This window comes from Oryctolagus cuniculus, chromosome 17, assembly GCF_051225735.1.
Source record: "Oryctolagus cuniculus isolate XC-2025 breed Fujian yellow rabbit chromosome 17, ASM5122573v1, whole genome shotgun sequence".
NCBI lineage: Eukaryota > Metazoa > Chordata > Mammalia > Lagomorpha > Leporidae > Oryctolagus > Oryctolagus cuniculus.
The window spans coordinates 21379213-21399908 of NC_142883.1; the positions used below are offsets into that span (position 1 = coordinate 21379213).

Sequence of the window (20696 nt, forward strand, 5' to 3'; positions counted from 1 at the left end):
GCAGTACATTCTGTGCAGTCACCCTGCTGTGCAATAGAACCCAGACCTCTTCTCCATAGCTACAATGTAGGACCTGTTAATTAACCTTCCCAATCCCTTCTTCACTATTTCTCTCCCCAGCCTCTAGTAACCACCTTTTTACTTCTATGAGATCATCTATGTTGATGCCACACTACGGGGTGTATACCCAAGGGAAATGAAATAAGATTGCTAAAGAGACATCTGCACTGCCATGTTTCCTGCAGCACTAATCAAACCAGCCAAGAAATGCAAACACCTAAGTGTCCATTTGAAAAAAGAAAACATGTTATGCATGCATGAAGGAATACCATTCAGCCATAAAAATGAAATCGTGTCACCCACAACAAAATGGATGGAATGGAGGCCACTGTGTAAGACAAGAGTCACATGATCTCCCTTTTAGAGCAACGTCAGGGCTGAGACTCAACAGAGACAGGAAGATGGCAGTGTGCAGGTTAGAGAGGACACCAGAACACGGGGCAATCTCCCTCAGCTGCCTTGGACAGTAAGTCAGGGAAACAGAGGACACCACTTAGTTCATCTTGTAAAGCCAAGGGACAAGAAGTCAAAGGGACAAGGAAACCAGTCCTGGGGGGGAGCTGAAGACCTAACCATGAAGGTGCAGGTGATCATACTACTCAGTCTGTCCAGGTGGGCCTGAGACTTGAAGATGTTTCAAAAGAAAAAGCAACATAAAAACTTCACCACTTAGATTTCTTCCTTAAAACATTTCTGTATTCATGAAAAAGTCTAAACACTGGGTCGTGTTCCACAGAGGGAAGGGATGTGTCCTAGAAGCCTTTTTCTCTTCACGCCCAGGGTCTTTTTCAGGGTTTGTTTCCTGCCCATCTTACAGATAATGGACCTGTTATCACTCTGGAATGGAACTCTATCAGCCTGGATTGGCAAAAGGAAGATCAGGACCAAGAAGAATCCTTACAAAACTGGAGTCCACATGATGTGCTGTGCATGACCACACAGAGGCAGACAGCACCAAGAAGACGAGTGTCACATGACAGCTTTCCTTGAGCAACTCAACAATAACAACACATGGCAGGCGATTCAGGAAGAGCTGACCCATGAGTCCTAGCACTCCAGGAAAGGGAAATAATGTTTCCCACCTAGTTTGAACATTTCAGGCAGGAAAACACACTTACCTAATTTGAAAATCACCTATTCATTGGAACAAACAATAACAAGGAAAGAGCAATGTACCTGATGCCAGCAGCCCCTCAGCAGGGTATAAAAGGAGAGCAGGGTCAGGGAGACACCCACACCTCACAAACCCACCGTCTGTAAACCCACAGCAACCTCCACCCTCTGACACCATGGTCAACTCTTGTTGTGGCTCCGTCTGCTCTGAGCAGGGCTGTGGCCAAGACTTCTGCCAGGAGGAGTCCTGCTGCCGCCCCAGCTGCTGCCAGCCCACCTGCTGCCGCCCCTCCTGCTGCATCTCCAGCTGCTGCCGCCCCACCTGTTGCCAGACCACCTGCTGCAGAACCACCTGTTGTCGCCCCAGCTGTTGCATCTCCAGCTGCTGCAGGCCCCAGTGCTGCCAGTCTGTGTGCTGCCAGCCCACCTGCTGCAGACCCTCCTGCTGCATCTCCACCTGCTGCCGCCCCACCTGCTGCATCTCCAGCTGCTGCAGGCCCATCTGCTGCCAGACCACCTGCTGTAGAACTCAGTGCTGCCGCCCCAGCTGCTGTGTGTCCACCTGCTGCCGCCCCTGCTGCTCTAGTGGTTCTTGCTGCTGAGCCTTTCACCTCCACTCACCTGTTCTTCATGAACTAATACTCTTGATGTAGTCAGTCTATGCACTCTATTGTGAGGGCCCAATTTTGAACTTTCATTTCTAATGAAATTTTAGTTGGAGTTTTGGTCTCCAATACATCAATCCAACACCCTCCATTTAATTTCTGTCTCCCAAAGACAAATCTCCTCTGAAATCTCTCCACTATCATGTCTCTGCAATGGAAAATTTTGATATTTTACTCTGTGCCATGTTTTCTCATATGAAGGTATTATCACATCTTAAATAAATCTGAATTTTCCCGAGCATACAAATCCAAGTGCATTATGCTCATTATTTCTCTGTATGGAAAGTCCATCTTTATCTGGCAGTTTGTCTGAGTTATTCTCTGAGGAAGAGAAGAAGCTGCAGGTGATTTCCGAGTGCTACCTCTACTCCCTCTGCACTCTCATCACAACCTGGGAGGACGCTTGCTTCGAGCAGGCTCCTCCACTCTCTGCACGAGGACTCTCTGGAGGAAGGCATGAGCCCTGGGCAGGAGAGTCAGAGCCTCTGAGTGCAGTGATCACCCAGGGCAGGAGGTGGTGAGCACAAGTGGTCCTCACTGACTGCTTCCCCAGTGGGGACGTCTGTGCTAGTCTCCAGTGTCCTTGAGGGATGAAGCCCAGCCACATCCAGGAGTCCTCTTCTCACTCTCTCACTCTGTTTTGGCTTCCATGCCTGCCCTGCTCATTTACCCAGTTTCTTTCACTGACTGTAGGGATCATCTCCCAAATGAACTACTTCTCAAAAAAACCCCTGTGTCTGGGTCTGCTCTAGAGGTGGCCCAATCTAAGACCGTTCCCAACCTCCCTAAGAACATCCTTGAAAACATTTCTCATATAAAGCTCAAGGTGTTCTGATGAATCTGTAGTTCACTCTCAAAAACCATGCTAAACCCTCTTTTGAACTTTGCACAGATGTTTCAATGCTTGTTGTCTTTTTTCCTTTCCTCTATAACTACATCTGAGGGTTGGGGCACAACAGCCACATAAGTAAAAGTGTTCCTTGAGAAGTCTGTGGTTGAGGGGAACACCTGAGATTGCGTGCTGAGGCGGATATAAATCAGGAATTTTGCATAAGGAAATTCCATGAAAGTGGAGCTGTATGTATTGTGGTCTCAGCATCACAGGATGCTCATTGGTGTATGATCTATGTAGCAACATGAAAGATGGTGCTCCAACCTCACTGTGGGTCAGCTGCAAGCTGTTACCCCATTCAGGCCATCAAGAGGTGACTTCATCGCTGTATCAGCTCACTGTGTTGCCTGGTGCAGCAAAAATTAGGTCCCAATGAGGCCATGACCACTGTCCACTGGTCAATGTCCTGTGATAGGTGTGTTTCCGCTACCTCAGAGCTGTTACATGGCACTCCCCAGTGACAGTCATTGCCGCAGGATCCATATTCTCACCAAGGACAGCACAGGACCTTTGTGCTGTTCTTGTGGCAGCACAGATGAATATTGTACCTACGAGGGCTAGCGCTTAGACTTTGTTTCCTTTGAGGATAGCTGGTGGGCATGACAATACACTGACAAAGCAGAACACAGCTCCTCTCTGATTTAAAAAAAATAGAGGAGATTTACCTCGCTGAATGTGGGTCTCACCTTGGACAGTCCCTTCACCCTGCAGCACTGAGCAGAGCTCCAAGGCCACACCAGCACACAACTCTGGGTATTCACTGAGAGAGCAGACACTGCACTAAAACACAGAGGTATAGTTCAAAGATAAAGCCATCAGAGGGAAAACAACAATGACAACCACAGGTTTCCCCACAGATGCCTGATAATAAATGCAGCAATTCAAGAACCAGAATAGGAAGACAGCACAATGCCTCCAAAGAAACACAGCATTTCAGTAAGAGAACGTGAATATTAGATTGACGAAATGTCAGAAACAGATTTCAATAACTGATCATAGCATTACTTAGAAGTAATAAGAAACTAATTCACAAACTAGAAAAATCTGTACATGACATGAATAAAAATCTTTCCCACAAAACTGAGATTTAAAGGAAAATCAAAATGAAATATTGGAAATTAAAAATTCAATAGAACAAATAAAATATGGTGGAAAATCTTAAGAATAGACTTAGTGAGGCAGAAGAAAGAAGATCCAAGTTAAATATCCAATCCATGGATATTTTACAGTCAGACCAAAAAAGAAGAAGAAGAAGAAGGAGAAGTTAGAAAACTAAAAAATTGTGTCAGAATTTACAGTGTACTATCAAACAATCCAACATAGTGATATTAGGATTCCTGAAGGCATGGAAAAATAAAATGGACCAGAAGACCTTTTTAGTGAAATAACTACAGAAAACCTCCCCAATTTGGAGAATCAAAGGTACATCTAAGTGCTGGAAGCACACAGAACTCCTAATAGATATGGCCAGACACATTGTTGTCAACCTTTACACAGTAAACCATAAAGAAAAGATTCTAAAATGTGCACAAGAGAAACCTGATTCCTTTCAGAGGATTTCCAACTGGACTCTCAGTGGACTTCTGATCAGAAACCCTACAGGCTAGAAGAAAACGGTGAGATATATTTTAAGTCTCAAGAGAAAAATATTGTCAACCCAGATACCATACCCTGCAAATCTCTCACTTATAAATTAAGGTGAAATAAAGATCTTCCATAGCAAGCAGGAATTGAAAGAATCTGTCACTAGTCATCCAGCATTACAAAAGATGCTTAAGGATGTTCTACACATAGAAACACAGAAGTACAGTCATCACTACAAAAGAAGGTGAAGGCAGAAAATCTCCCAGTAAAAGTACAAAGGGAATCCAAAGGAAATAACAAGAATATTTATAGGAAAATGGCTGGGCAAAGTCGTTACTTATCTACAGTCACCTTGAATGTAAATGGCCTCCACTTTCCAGTTAAATGAGACAGACTGGCTGAATGCATTAAAAAATAAAACCCATCTGTTTGCTGCATCCAAGAAACACATCTCACCAACAAAGACTGAAAGTGGAAGGATGGAAAGGAACTGGTGTAGCCATCCTAATATCAGACAAAGCAGACTTGAACACAAAAGCTGTTAAAATAGACAAAGAAGGGCACTATGCAATGATTAAGGGATCAATTCAACAGGCAGATGTGACTATTTTAAACATATATGCAGGTCATCTGGCTATTTAAAAGAAATGTTACTGACTCTAACGGGAGACATAGACTCAAATATAATAGTAATAGGGGACCTCAATACTCTACTTTCAGCAATGGACAGATCAACCATACAAAAAATCCACAAGGAAATAACAGAGTTTATCGACACGATGCACCCAATGGATCTAATGGATATCTACTGAACATTTCATCCTACAGATGCAGAATACACATGCTTCTCACCAGTGCAAGAAGTTTCTCTAGGATAGACCCCATGCTGGGCCATATATCAAGTCTCAGCAAATTCAAAATAATCAACGTATACCATGCATCCCTGACTATAATGGAATGTAGCTGGAAATCAACAACTCAAGAATCTCTAGACCATATGTAAACACACTGAGACTAAAAAATGTGCTCCTGAATGAACAGTGGTACATTGGAGGAATCAAAAAAGAAATAAAAAGATTTCTGAAAACAAATGAAGATGACAATACATATATCAAAACTTATTGGATACAGCAAAAGCAGTGTAAAGAGGAACGTTTATAGCAATTGGTTGGAAAGGCACTAAGTAAATGAGGTATCAATACTTCTCATGGACCTAGAAAAACACCAGCAAACAAAATCCAAAATTAATAGGAGAAAAGAAATAATTAAAATTAGAGAATAAACAAAATTGAATCAAAAAATACAAAAGATCTGCAAAACAAAAAGCTTTTTTTAAAAAATAAACAAATTTGACACAACAATTGCCCAACTAACAAAAAAAAGAAGGAGAGGACCCAAATCAAAAAAATTAGAGGTGCAAACAGAAATGTAACAACAGACACCACAGACATAAAAGGAATCTTCAGAAATTACTACAAAGAGCTATATGCCAACAAATTGGGAAACCTTGAAGAAATGGACAGATTACTGGACACATACAACTTACCTAAATTGAACTATGAAGACATTGAAACCTAAACAGACCAATAACCAAGACAGAAATTGAATCAGTAATAAAGACCCTCCCAGCAAAGAAAAGCCCACAACTGGATGACTTCACTGCTGAAGTCTACCAGACATTTAAAGAACTACCTCCAATTCTTCTGAAGCTATTCAAAACAATTGAAAGGGAGGCAATCCTCCCAAACTCCTTCTATGAAGCCTGCATCACCTTAATTCCTAAGTCTGAAAAAAATACAACAGAGAAAGAGAACTACAGACCAATTTCCCTGATGAACATAGACACATAAATCCTCAACAAAATACTAGCCAACTGAAGCCAATAACACATCAGGAAGATCATTCAACTGGACCAAGAGAGATTTATCCCAGGTATCAGGGATGGTTTGACATTTGCAAATCAATCAATGTGATACAGCACATTAACAAACTGAAGAACAAAAACCACACGATTCTCTCAATAGATGCATAGAAAGCATTTGATATAATACAACACCTGTCATAATGAAAACTTTAAGCAAATTGGGTATAGAAGGAACATTCTTCAACACAATCAAGGCATCTTATGACAAACCCACGGCCAGCATCCTATTAAATAGGGAAAAGTTGGAAGCATTCCCACTGAGATCCAGAACTAGATAAGGATGACCACTCTGACCTCTGCTATTCAGTATAGTTCTGAAAGTTTTAGCCAGAGCCATTAGGCAAGAAAAAGAAATCAAGGGGATACAAATTGGGAAGGAGGAAGTCAAACGATCCCTATTTGCAGATGACATGCTTCTATACATTGGGGATCCCAAAGACTCCACTAACAGGCTATTGGAACTCACAGAAGAATTTGGTAAAGTGGAAGGATATAAAGTCAAAACACAAAATCAATAGCCTTTGTATACACAGACAATGCCATGGCTGAGACAATTCCATTCACAATAGCTACAAAAAATATCAAATATTTGGAATAAATTTAACCAAGGATGTTAAAGTTCTCTATGATGAAAATTACAAAACATTAAAAAAGACATAGAAGAAGAAACAAAAAAATGGAAACATCTTCAGTGTTCATGGACTGGAAGAATCAATATCATCAAAATGTCCATACTACTAAAAGCAATGTAAATATTCAATGTAATACCAATCCAAATACCAAGAACAGGGGCTGGCGCTGTTGCACAGTGGGTTCATCCACCACCTGTGGTGCCATCATACCATATGGGCACCGATCCTAGTCTTGTCTGCTGCTCTTCCCATTCTGCTCTCACTATGGGCTGTGAAGGCAGTACAGGATAGCCTGGGTCCTTGGGTCCCAGCACGCATGTGGGAGACACAGCAGAAGCTCCCGGTTCCTGGCTTCAGATCAGCGCAGCTCCAGCCATTGCAGCCTTTGGGGAGTGAACCAGCGCATGGAAGACCTTTCTCTCTGTCGCTCCCTCTCACTGTCGGTAACTCTAACTCCAAAAAAATCTTTAAAAAAACTTATGGGATGTAAATAAAACTTATACCAAGAAAATTGTTCTCAGATAAAGAAAAAACATTGCTGAAATTCATATGGAGGCACAGGAGACCTTGAATAGCTAAAGCAATCTTATACAACAAAAACAAAGCTGGAGGCACCACAATATCAGATTTTCAGTTATACCACAGGGAAGTTACAATCGAAACAGCTTAGTCTAGCACAAAATCAGATGGATAGACCAATGCAACAGAACAGAAACACCAGAAATCAACCGATGCTTCTACAACCAACTTATCTTTGACAAAGGAGCTAAAATCAATTGCTTGACAAGGACAGTCTATTCAACAAAAGATGATGGGAAAACTGGATCTCCACATCCAGAAGTATGAAGCAAGACCACTACAATACATCTTACACAAAAAAGCCACTCAGAATGGATTAAAGCCCTATATCTATGACCCACTACCATCAAATTGTTAAAGAACATTAGAGAAACCCTGCAAGACATCGGCATACCACATAGTTCTTAGAAAAGACCCCAGAGGCACAGGCAATCAAAGCCAAAATTAACAAATGGGATTGCATTAAATGGAAAAGCTTCTGCACTGCAAAGGAAACGCTCAGCAAAGTGAAGAGGCAACAGAATGGAGAAGTTATTCACTAACTATGCAACTGATACAGGATTGATAACAAGAATATATTCAGAGATCAGGAAACTCAACAACAACAAAACAGACAACCCAACTAAGAAATGGGAAAAGGACTTAAACAGGCATTTTTCCAAAGAGGGCATCCAAATGGCCAACAGACACATGAAAAATGTTCAGGTTCACTAGCCATCAGAGAAAGCAAATCAAAACCACAATGAGGTTTCACCTTAGCACCGTCAGAATGGCTTTCACACAGAAACCAACAAACAACAAATGCTTTTGAGGAGGTGGGGAAAAAGGTACTCTAATCTACTATTGGTGGAAATGTGCAGTGGTATAGCCACTGTGGAGGACAGTATGGAGATACCTCAGAAATCTGAATGTAGACTTATCATACAATTCAGCCATCCCACTCCTGGGAATTTTCCCAAGGGAAATGAAATCAGCATATGAAAGAGTTATTGATTCCCCCATGTTTATTGTAGCTCAACAATAGCTGAGATATAGAATCAACCCAAATGCCCATCAACTGAAGGCTGGGAAAAGAAATTATGGGATATGTATACCCTAGAATACTACACAGTCATAAAGAAAATGAAATTCTGTCGTTTGCAACAAAATGGATAAAATGGAACAGCATCATACATAGTGAAATAAGTCAGTCCAAAAGGACAAATGCTATATGATCTCTGTGACCTGTGAAAACTAACAATTACCTAAAAGGTAATCTCTAGAGGAGAAATTAACACTTTGAGATGCAAAAACTTTGAACAGCCCTTGTCTTAACTGTTGACGGTCAGTTTTTTTTCATACAATCTGTGGAGCTCTTTACTTAGAAGAGTTAATCATATGTGTGTAAAATCATATGTGTATACTTAAAAAATTATCAATTCTACTACCCTACTTATGGGTAAACTCATCAGGCAGTATACAGAGTCTTGGCTGTCCTGGTTCTGAGGTTCTTCCCAAATAACCCAGGGTGCTCTCTGCAGAAATCATCCACTATGGCTCATGCTCTAGAGATTCATTCTTATCCAGGTAAGACTATGCGTTATGGTATTAGAGTGACCTAAAGAGTAAAAAAAAATCAGGAAAACAAAGAGTAAAGAAAATCACCACTGTTTCCGACTGCCATGTTCAAAACTCAGTGTTTCAAATTCAGGGTCATATTCTCTATTATTTTGTTAGTATCAGTTACATTTTAATTATTTTTAGCTACTTATGTTCCCAGCATAAACTTCCACAGTTGCATGCAAATGAGAAAAAAAAAAGAGGTGGTGCTTCTCAAGCTTTGTTATCCCCTGGAATTACTTGAGAAGCATAAAAACTTCTCCTCCAGGCCAAATCCCACACCAATTAAATCAGCATGTCCCTGGGCAGGAGCCAGTCTGGCAGTTTTTCACTGCAACAAGCAGCTGACATGGAGGGCCCCTGGCTTAGGGCTGTGACTCTGCACAAGGGTCTGTAAGGAGCCTGAGCTGCGCCCCTGTAGCTGTGGTGAGAGTTCACTTAACCTCCCTCAACCTGTGTAGAAACTTCTCTCCTGATAATCCACAACTCTCTCTTTTAGGTTTTGTTCTTCCCTACTTTCATACAGTAAATCCCGTGAGAATCTGGCCCCTCGGGACACCAGGCTGCTTCACAGTACATCTGCATACATCTTTCCTGCTCTGCACACATAAGCATAGGACTAAAACCTGTCAATCACTCGTTTGATAAGGAAATACATGTGATTAAAATGCTGCTGGGGTTGGTCTTAGAGGATCTTAACTAAGATACTTAGAGCTGCCACCCCAGTTACCACCTTGTCCCTGCTGCCCCTTTCCTTGGCCCAGATGGGCAGGGGTGGACTGGCAGCCCCACTCAGCACCTCATGCACAGTGATGGTGGCCCAGGAACTTGGCAGGCATTGCTGCAGCCTCCGGGCTTTCATCTCATCCCCGCTATGATCAAATGTAAGTGGGTGCCCATGGATCGAGATGTTTATTTCTACTTCACCTTTATTTTGCTCTGAGCTTTTTTTTGGTTGAAATCAATGACTAGAGAGTGAAATCTGAGCAATGACTTCAATAAAAAAGCAGGGCAGAGGGCCTGGCACTGTGGTGTCGCAGGTTAAACCGTGGCCTGCAGTGCCAGCATCCCATTTGGGCACCAGTTCAAGTCCCGGCTGCTCCACTTCTGATCCAGCTCTCTGCTATGACCTGGGAAAGCAGCAGAAGATGGACCAAGTCCTTGGGCCCCTGCACTCAAGTGGAGCTCCTGGTTCCTGGCTTCAGATAGGCGCAGGTTCAGCTGTTGACAGCCAATCGGGGAATGAACCAGTGATGGAAGACCTCTCTCTCTCTACTTGCCTCTCCTCTCTCTGTATAACTCATAAAATGCATAAATCTTTTAAATAATAGCAAGGTAGAGAGTGCACCCTCGGATCTGGGATCAGCAGAGAGAAATGGAAGGGGTGAGCTAAGCTAAGAGGCCAGGACACTGGGGTCCTCTGGTTTGGCTTGGACACAGGCCACAGGTCACACACCTGTCAGCCAAGAACAGGTGATGAGAAGCAGTCCAAAGAGGAGGAAGGGGAGGGGACTGAACTGTGTGGTGAGGCTCATTTCTGCATCCAGATTCCTCAAGTTCCTAAAACTCACTTAGATGTTTGTGCATGGAGAAAAAAAATCACAGCATAGTTTTCTTCCTTGAAACAGTTCTGTGTTTCTTTCCATGAAAAATTTAGAAAGAGGGCTGTGATTCAGAGTGGAGACAGGACATGTCCTCCCAGCCTTGTTGTTCTACTGTCTGGGGCCTCGTTTCAGAGTCCCAATGTCTTGTCCCCCTGTCACGCAGGCAATGGGATCTGACAACGACGCACATCTACCCACTTGAGCCACCAGAAGTCCTCACAGTCCAGGAGAATTGAGGACACTGGAGGTACAGCCACGTGGGACTGAGCTGCAGAGCCCAGAGTGTGAATGCCACATGACTGCTCCTGCAGAAGCTCAACACCAGCACACGGGAGGTGATTCAGGAAGGGCCGATGGGCTGAACTCTAACACACCAGGAAAAGGAAATAATGTTTCCAATCTGCTGAGAAATTTCAGGCGGGGAAACACACTAGCCTAATTTGCTAATCACCTATTTATCAGGGAAAACAATAACAAGGAAAGAGCACTGCACCTGATGCCAGCAGCCCCTCAACAGGGTATAAAAGGGGAGCAGGGGCAGGGAGACACCCACACCTCACAAACCCACCGTCTGTAAACCCACAGCAACCTCCACCCTCTGACACCATGGTCAACTCCTGTTGTGGCTCCGTCTGCTCTGAGCAGGGCTGTGGCCAAGACTTCTGCCAGGAGGAGTCCTGCTGCCGCCCCAGCTGCTGCCAGCCCACCTGCTGCCGCCCCACTTGTTGCATCTCCAGCTGCTGCAGACCCTCCTGCTGCATCTCCAGCTGCTGCAGGCCCACCTGTTGCCAGACCACCTGCTGCAGAACCACCTGTTGTCGCCCCAGCTGTTGCATCTCCAGCTGCTGCAGGCCCCAGTGCTGCCAGTCTGTGTGCTGCCAGCCCTCCTGCTGCAGACCCACCTGCTGCATCTCCAGCTGCTGCCGCCCCTCCTGCTGCCGCCCCACCTGCTGCCGCCCCACCTGCTGCATCTCCAGCTGCTGCAGGCCCATCTGCTGCCAGACCACCTGCTGTAGAACTCAGTGCTGCCGCCCCAGCTGCTGTGTGTCCACCTGCTGCCGCCCCTGCTGCTCTAGTGGTTCTTGCTGCTGAGCCTTTCACCTCCACTCACCTGTTCTTCATGAACTAATACTCTTGATGGAGTTAGTATATGCACTGTATTGTGAGGGCCCAAGTGTGAACCCTCATTTCTAATGAAATTTTATCAGGGAATTTTGTTCTCCAAATATGTCACTCCCTAACCCCACCATGTACTTTCTCTCTCCTAAAGAAAACTCCTCTGAAATCTGGCCACTATCATGTCTCTGCAATGGAAAATTTTGATATTTTACTCTAAGCCATGTTTTCTCTTATGAAGATATTCTCACATCTTGAATAAATCTGAATTTTCCCGAGCATACAAATCCAAGTGCATTATGCTCATTATTTCTCTGTATGGAAAGTCCATCTTTATCTGGCAGTTTGTCTGAGTATTCTCTGAGGAAGAGCAGAAGCTGCAGGTGATTTCCGAGTGCTACCTCTACTCCCTCTGCACTCTCATCACAACCTGGGAGGACGCTTGCTTCGAGCAGGCTCCTCCACTCTCTGCACGAGGACTCTCTAGAGGAAGGCGTGAGTCCTGGGCAGGAGTCAGTTTCTCTGAGGACAGTGATCACCCAGGGCAGGAGGTGGTGAGCACAAGTGGTCCTCACTGACTGCTTCCCCAGTGGGGACGTCTGTGCCAGTCTCCAGTGTCCTTGGTGGGATGAAGCCCAGCCACATCCAGGAGTCCTCTTCTCACTCTCTCACTCTGTTTTGGCTTCCATGACTGCCCTGCTCATTCACCCAGTTCTTTACGCTGATTTTGGGATCATCTCCTAAATGAACTACTTCTCAAATCCCTTGTTCTGGGTCTGCTCTAGAGGTGGCCCAACCTAAGACTGTTCCGAACCTCCCTAAGAACATCCTGAAAACATCTCTCATGTAATACTCAAGGTTGCTGTGGTGCACTGTGAATCTGTAGTTCACCTGCAACCAACGTGCTAAACCCTCTTTTGAATTTTGCACAGATGTTGCAATGCTAGTTGTCTTCTCTCTTTTCCTTCATAACCGCATCAGAGGATCGGGGCACAACAGCCACACAGGTAACCATCATCCTGAAGAAGTCTACGGTTGAGTGGAACCACCTGAGATTGCGTGCTAAGGGGGATATAAATCAGGAATTCTTGCACAAGGAAATTCCATGAAAGTGCTCTCGGGGAGATCTCTAGGTACTCAGGCAGGTAGGACATGCTGGTAGAAGCAGTGAAGCCCAGTGTTGCATGCCAGTGATATTCTGACCCTACACGAAGCTTCCCAGTGCAGTTGGTACCAGAGCGGAGGTGGTGCGAGCTTCATGTCCATACATCAGACCTCACTAGAGCTGGATGCCCAGCAGTCAGGAGAGGGTGCAGAGTGGGTAGAGCCACCCAGATGAGGTGATTCCTGTGAGCTGGGAGACTTCTGGTAGCAGTGCAGGTGGACACTGAGAGCCACCAGCAATCCCCACCCACACTGACTAGGGTGTAGGAGCACCTCTCTGTCAGCAGATACCCAGACCTGGCACTGAATCATGGACTTGCGCATGGCTCAGGTCCGTCTACCTCTCTTTCTCTGGTCACTGCAACTGCTGGGCCACAATTTCTAAAGAAAGTGACAAGAGGTGGTTTAGTGGGCGTCATGTCTGGTTGTCCAGATAGACTGTAGCTGTTCTCCCTATCCAATTACAACATGAACTGAAATTAGTAATGCCTGGTGCCCCCAGCATTACCTGTGATGAATTTCCTTGTCTCTGTCCCCACTGTGTGGCAGTGCTCACACAGTGAGCATCCGTCACCAGAGTGAATAGCTCTTTTTCTTTGCTTGTGGACTCCATAGCTCGAGTACCCAAAAGTGATAAAGAGGTCAAAACCATGTCTCCTGGAGGTGGCACCTGCCCTCTAGATCCAGGCCCTCTGGATTCATAAGGGCTAAAGCTTCACTGGAGGATGCACAGAATTCCCCAAATGCATCCTCAGGATTGAAAGTGAACAGGAAGTCTGTTCATCTGCTCTTTTTATTGTATGGACGTATTATATCTGTTGTGGTCACAGCTTCACAGGATGGTCATTGGTGTATTATCTATGTTGCAACCTGAAAGATGGTGCTCCAGCCTCACAGTGTGTCAGCTGCAAGCTGTTACCTTATTCACGCCATCAAGAGGTGACTTCATCACAGTACCATCCCACTGTGTTTGCCTGGTGCACCAAATATTAGGACCCACTGAGACCTTGACCACTGTTCACTGGTCACATGTCCTGTGATACACGTGTTTCCGCTGGCCTCGCTGCCTCACTGCAGTTACATAGGTCGCCCTGGTGACAGTCATTGCTGCAGGATCCAGGATCACAACGACGACTCCTCAGGTCCTTTATGCTGTTCTTATGGCTGCGGAGATGAATATTGTACCCACGAGGGCTAGCGCTTAGGCTTGGAGGAGCGCTGGTGAGCATGGGAATACACCTACAAAGCAGAACAGAGCTGCTCTCTGATTTAAAAAAAATAGAGGAGATTTACCTCGCCGAATGTGGGTCTCACCTGGGACACTCCCTTCACCCTGCAGCACTGAGCAGAGATCCAGGACCACAACCAGTACACACCTCTGGGTATTCACTGAGAGAGAAGACACTCCACTAAAACACAGAGGCGTAGTTCAAAGATAAAGCCATCATAGGGAAAGCAACAATGACAACCACAGGTATCCCCACAGATGCCTGATAATAAATGCAGCAATTTAAGAACCAGAATAGGAAGACAACACGACGCCCCCAAATAACAGAACACTTCAATAATAGAACGTGAATATTAAATGATTGAAGAAATTCCAGAAATGGAATTAAAATCTGATCATAGCATTCCTTAGAAGTAATCAGAAGCAAATTCATGAACGAAAGAAATCGTACATGCCATGAATGAAATTTTTTCCCACGAAATTGAGATTTTTAAAGAAAATCTTAATGAAATATTGGCAATGAAGGATTCAATAGAATATGATGGGGAGCCTTAAGTACAGACTTGGTGAGACAGTAGAAAGAGCATCTGTTTTAGATGACAAATCTCTGGAAATTTATAGTCAGACTAACAAAAGAAGAAGAAAAGAAATACAAAACTAAAAACCATGTTTGGTTCTGTTCTCTTGAGCACACGGGCAGCTGTCAGGTTTCCCCCACCTGGCAATAATCCTTTTCCCTTTCTCTGTTGTTTGGTGTTGTTTTGTGGTGGCCTTTCTTTGGTGCTGAAACCTGGGTCCAGGTTGACCTTACTCTCCTCCTGGGGATGTGTGGTGCTACGGGATTTTGGAATTCTGACAACTAGCTCAATGCCTTCCACACCTCTACACCTTCCATGGGCTCTACACCTTCCATGGGCTCTATGCTTGTTCCCAGGCTCTATGCCTTTGCACAGACTCTCTACCTTCCATGGTCTTTATGCCTTTCCGTGGGATCTACCCCTTCCGTGGGCTTTACCCCTTCCATGAGCTCTATGCCTTCCAAGGGCTTTAGGCCTCAGGTTCCAGTGCATGTGTGTATTTCAACCCCCACTCTCTGTTCCCGTGCCCTCCCCATCGGACAGCTGTGATCTTGGGGGTGCCCGATATCTGCCAGTCCAACTCCAGGAGTCACCATGGGGACTTCCTCGTCCTGTGTTTCATCCAGGTTACACCTCGTCTCTGCCCACCATTTCCTTGGCACAGGGCCCATGGATTGACTGGCGGCATTCATCATATGACACAGTAGTGGTCCAGGAATTAGTTTGGGCATTTCTGACCCTGTAAGTTTCCACCTCAAATAAATATAAGATGATTCTCTTTGATCTAGAAACTGCTTTCTTTAAAGTTTTTTTTTTCTAAATTTTTACAGGCATATAAAATAGTATATAGTCATGAGTTCCCTGTGATGTCTGAGACATGCACACATTGTGAATTAAGCCAGTCCCAAAGGGACAAACATCATATGTTCTCCCTGATCGGTGACAACTAACCAACCACAAAAAAGGAAACCTGTTGAAGTGAAATGGACACTATGAGAAACAGTGACTTGATCGGCCCTTGTCCTGACTGTTGATGTACAATTTAATACTTCATCCTTTTAGTATTTTTTGTTCTAGTTAATACTATTGGTTGAACTCTGTAATTAACACATAATTATTCTTAGGTGTTTAAATTTAACTGAAAAGTGGTCCCTGTTAAGTATAAGAGTGGGAATAAGTGAGGGAGGAGATATACAATTTGGGACATGCTCAATTGGACTTGCCCCAAATGGTGGAGTTAGAAATGTGCCAGGGGATTCCAATACAATCCCATCAAGGTTGCATGTACCAATGCCATCTCACAAGTCCAAGTGATCGATTTCAGTTCATAATTGATCATACTGATAGGACTAAGAGTCAAAGGGATCACACAAACAAGACTAGTGTCTGCTAATACTAACTGATAGAATAAAAACGGCAGAGAACGATCCAACATGGGAAGCAGGATACAGAGCAGACTCACAGAATGGCAGATGTCTTAAACAGCACTCTGGCCTCAGAATCAGCCCTTAAGGCATTCGTATCTGGCTGAAGAGCCCATGAGAGTATTTCAGGCATGGAAAGCCAAGACACTCTGGCAAAAAACAACAACAACAACAACCACCACCACCTAAATGAAAGATCTCTGCGAGTGAGATCCCAGTAGAAAGAACGGGGCCATCAAAGAAGGAGGCACCTTTCTCTGAAGGGAGGAGAGAACTTCCACTTTGACTATGACCCTGTCTGAATAAGATTGAAGTCGGCAAACTCAAAAGGGTTCCATAGCCTTGGCAACTCATGACTAGAGCCTAGGGAGATTACTGACACCATAAACAAGAGTGTCAAATTGTTAAGTCACCAACAGGAGTCACTGTGTACTTACTCCTCATGTGAGATCTCTGTCCTAATGTGTTTTCCCATGTGAAGTAATGCTATAACTAGTACTGAAACAGTATTTTACACTTTATGTTCTGTGTGGGTGCACACTGATGAAATCTTTAATTAATATATACTAAATCGAACTTCTGTATATAAAGATAATTGGAAATGAATCTTGATGTGAAAGGAATGGGAGAGGGAGCGGGAGATAGGAGTGGTGCGAGTGGGAGGGAAGTTATGGGGGGGGAGCCATCGTAATCCACAAACTGTACTCTGGAAATTTATATTTACTAAATAAAAGTTTAAAAAGTATAATAACCAATCAGAGCAAACATATCTACATCTGAACAAGTTCAACATTTCTTCAGGGTGAAAACATCTAGTACTAGACACTTTGCAGTACATTCTGTGCAGTCACCCTGCTGTGCAATAGAACCCAGACCTCCTCTCCATAGCTACAATGTAGGACCTGTTAATTAACCTTCCCAATCCCTTCTTCACTATTTCTCTCCCCAGCCTCTAGTAACCACCTTTTTACTTCTATGAGATCATCTATGTTGATGCCACACTACGGGGTATTTACCAAAGGGAAATGAAATAAGATTGCTAAAGAGACATCTGCACTGCCATGTTTCCTGCAGCACTAATCAAACCAGCCAAGAAATGCAAACACCTAAGTGTCCATTTGAATAAAGAAAATATTGCACATGCAAGAAGGAATACCATTCAGCCATAAAAATGAAATCGTGTCACCCACAACAACATGGATGGAATGGAGGCCACTGTGTAAGACAAGTCACATGACCTACTTTTAGAGCATCGTCAGGGCTGAGACTCAACAGAGACAGGAAGATGGCTGTGTGCAGGTTAGAGAAGACACCAGAACACGGGGCAATCTCCCTCAGCTGCCTTGGACAGTAAGTCAGGGAAACAGAGGACACCACTTAGTTCATCTTGTAAAGCCAAGGGACAAGAAGTCAAAGGGACAAGGAAACCAGTCCTGGGGGGGAGCTGAAGACCTAACCATGAAGGTGCAGGTGATCATACTACTCAGTCTGTCCAGGTGGGCCTGAGACTTGAAGATGTTTCAAAAGAAATAGCAACATAAAAACTTCACCACTTAGATTTCTTCCTTAAAACATTTCTGTTTCTCATGAAAAAGTCTGATCACTGGGTCGTGTTCCACAGAGGGAAGGGATGTGTCCTAGAAGCCTTTTTCTCTTCATGCCCAGGGTCTTTTTCAGGGTTTGTTTCCTGCCCATCTTACAGATAATGGACCTGTTATCACTCTGGAATGGAACTCTATCAGCCTGGATTGGCAAAAGGAAGATAGGGACCTAGAAGAATCCTTACAAAACTGGAGTCCACATGATGTGCTAAGTATGACGACACAGAGGCAGACAGCACCAAGAAGACGAGTGTCACATGACAGCTTTCCTTGAGAAACTCAACAATAACGACACATGGCAAGTGATTCAAGAAGAGCTGACCCATGAATCCCAGCACTCCAGGAAAGGGAAATAATGTTTCCCACCTAGTTTGAACATTTCAGGCAGGAAAACACACTTGGCTAATTTAATAATCACCTATTTATCAGGACAAACAGTAACAAGGAAAGAGCAATGTACCTGATGCCAGCAGCTCCTAAACAGGGTATAAAAAGGGACCACAGTCAGGGAGACACCCACACCTCACAAACCCACCATCTGTAAACCCACAGCAACCTCCACCCTCTGACACCATGGTCAACTCCTGTTGTGGCTCCGTCTGCTCTGAGCAGGGCTGTGGCCAAGACTTCTGCCAGGAGGAGTCCTGCTGCCGCCCCAGCTGCTGCCAGCCCTCCTGCTGCCGCCCCACCTGCTGCACCTCCAGCTGCTGCCGCCCCAGCTGCTGCCAGCCCACCTGCTGCCGCCCCACCTGCTGCATCTCCAGCTGCTGCAGGCCCCAGTGCTGCCAGTCTGTGTGCTGCCAGCCCTCCTGCTGCCAGCCCACCTGCTGCCGCCCCACCTGTTGCCAGCCCACCTGCTGCCAGCCCAGCTGCTGCAGCCCCACCTGTTGCACCTCCAGCTGCTGCAGGCCCCAGTGCTGCCAGTCTGTGTGCTGCCAGCCCTCCTGCTGCCAGCCCACCTGCTGCCGCCCCACCTGCTGCAGACCCTCCTGCTGCATCTCCAGCTGCTGCCGCCCCACCTGCTGCCGCCCCACCTGCTGCATCTCCAGCTGCTGCAGGCCCATCTGCTGCCAGACCACCTGCTGTAGAACTCAGTGCTGCCGCCCCAGCTGCTGTGTGTCCACCTGCTGCCGCCCCTGCTGCTCTAGTGGTTCTTGCTGCTGAGCCTTTCACCTCCACTCACCTGTTCTTCATGAACTAATACTCTTGATGTAGTCAGTCTATGTGCTGTATTGTGAGGGCCCAATTTTGAACTTTCATTTCTAATGAAATTTTAGATGGAGTTTTGGTCTCCAATACATCACTCCCTACAACTGCCACGTACTTTTGTCTTCCAAACACAAATCTCTGAAATCTGGCCACTATCATGTCTCTGCAATGGAAAATTTTGCTCTGTGCCATGTTTTCTCTTATGAAGATATTCTCACATCTTGAATAAATCTGATTTTTTTCAAGCATACAAATCCAAGTACATTGTGTCTCATTATTTCTCTGTATGGAAAGTCCATCTTTATCTGGCAGTTTGTCTGAGTATTCTCTGAGGAAGAGAAGAAGCTGCAGGTGATTTCCGAGTGCTACCTCTACTCCCTCTGCACTCTCATCACAACCTGGGAGGACGCTTGCTTCGAGCAGGCTCCTCCACTCTCTGCATGAGGACTCTCTGGAGGAAGGCATGAGCCCTGGGCAGGAGAGTCAGAGCCTCTGAGCACAGTGGTCACCCAGGGCAGGAGGTGGTGAGCACAAGTGGTCCTCACTGACTGCTTCCCCAGTGGGGACGTCTGTGCCAGTCTCCAGTGTCCTTGGTGGGATGAAGCCCAGCCACATCCAGGAGTCCTCTTCTCACTCTCTCACTCTGTTTTGGCTTCCATGCCTGCCCTGCTCATTTACCCAGTTTCTTTCACTGACTGTAGGGATCTTCTCCCAAATGAACTACTTCTCAAAAAACCCTGTCTCTGGGTCTTCTCTAGATGTGGCCCAATCTAAGACCGTTCCCAACCCTCCTAAGCACATCCTTGAAAACATTTCTCATATAAAGCTCAAGGTGTTCTGATGGATCTGTAGTTCACTCTCAAAAACCATGCTAAACCCTCTTTTGAATTTTGCACAGATGTTGCAATGCTAGTTGTCTTCTTTCCTTTCCTCTATAACCACATCTGAGGGTTGGGGCACAACAGCCACATAGGTAACAGTCTTCCTTGAGAAGTCTGTGGTTGAGGGGAACACCTGAGATTGCGTGCTGAGGCGGATATAAATCAGGAATTTTTCACAAGGAAATTCCATGAAAGTGGAGCTGTATGTATTGTGGTCTCAGCATCACAGGATGCTCATTGGTGTATGATCTATGTTGCAACCTGAAAGATGGTGCTCCAACCTCACTGTGGGTCAGCTGCAAGCTGTTACCTCATTCACGCCATCAAGAGGTGACTTCATCGCTGTATCAGCTCACTGTGTTGCCTGGTGCAGCAAAAATTAGGACCCAATGAGGCCATGACCACTGTCCACTGGTCACATGTCCTGTGATAGGTGTGTTTCCGCTACCTCAGAGCAATTACTTGGGACTCCGTGGTGACAGTCATTGCTGCAGTATCCATGTTCACTCCAAGGACTGCACACATCATTTGTCCTGTTCTTGTGGCAGCACAGATGAATATGAACCCACTAGGGATAGCACTTAAGCTTTGGTCTCCTTTGAGGAAAGCTGGTGAGCATGACAATACACCTCCCTAGCAGAATACACCTCCCCTCTGATTTAAAAAAAATGGAGGAGATTTACCTCGCTGAATGTGGGTCTCACCTTGGACACTCCCTTCACCCTGCAGCACTGAGCAGAGCTCCAGGACCACACCAGTACACACCTCTGGGTATTCACTGAGAGCAGACACTCCACTAAAACACAGAGGTATAGTTCAAAGATAAAGCCATCACAGGGAATA

General features: G+C 45.1%; 3 protein-coding genes across 3 annotated transcripts in view; 2 read left to right on the plus strand and 1 right to left on the minus strand.

Annotated features, from left to right (window-relative positions):
* Window positions 1-20696, minus strand: part of LOC103345078 (uncharacterized) — a 224550-nt gene that overhangs the window by 85688 nt on the left and 118166 nt on the right. The window lies entirely within an intron of this gene.
* LOC127486965 (uncharacterized) lies at window positions 1350-12043 on the plus strand. The gene is made up of 3 exons (XM_051831342.3): window positions 1350-1417; window positions 1481-1727; window positions 11322-12043. The coding sequence occupies exons 1-3, from the start codon at window positions 1350-1352 to the stop codon at window positions 11742-11744; spliced, it is 738 nt and encodes a 245-aa protein (XP_051687302.3). The 3' UTR covers window positions 11745-12043.
* Window positions 18287-19226, plus strand: LOC108178582 (uncharacterized). Its single transcript, XM_089317836.1, has one exon. The coding sequence runs from the start codon at window positions 18337-18339 to the stop codon at window positions 18925-18927; it is 591 nt and encodes a 196-aa protein (XP_089173962.1). The 5' UTR covers window positions 18287-18336; the 3' UTR covers window positions 18928-19226.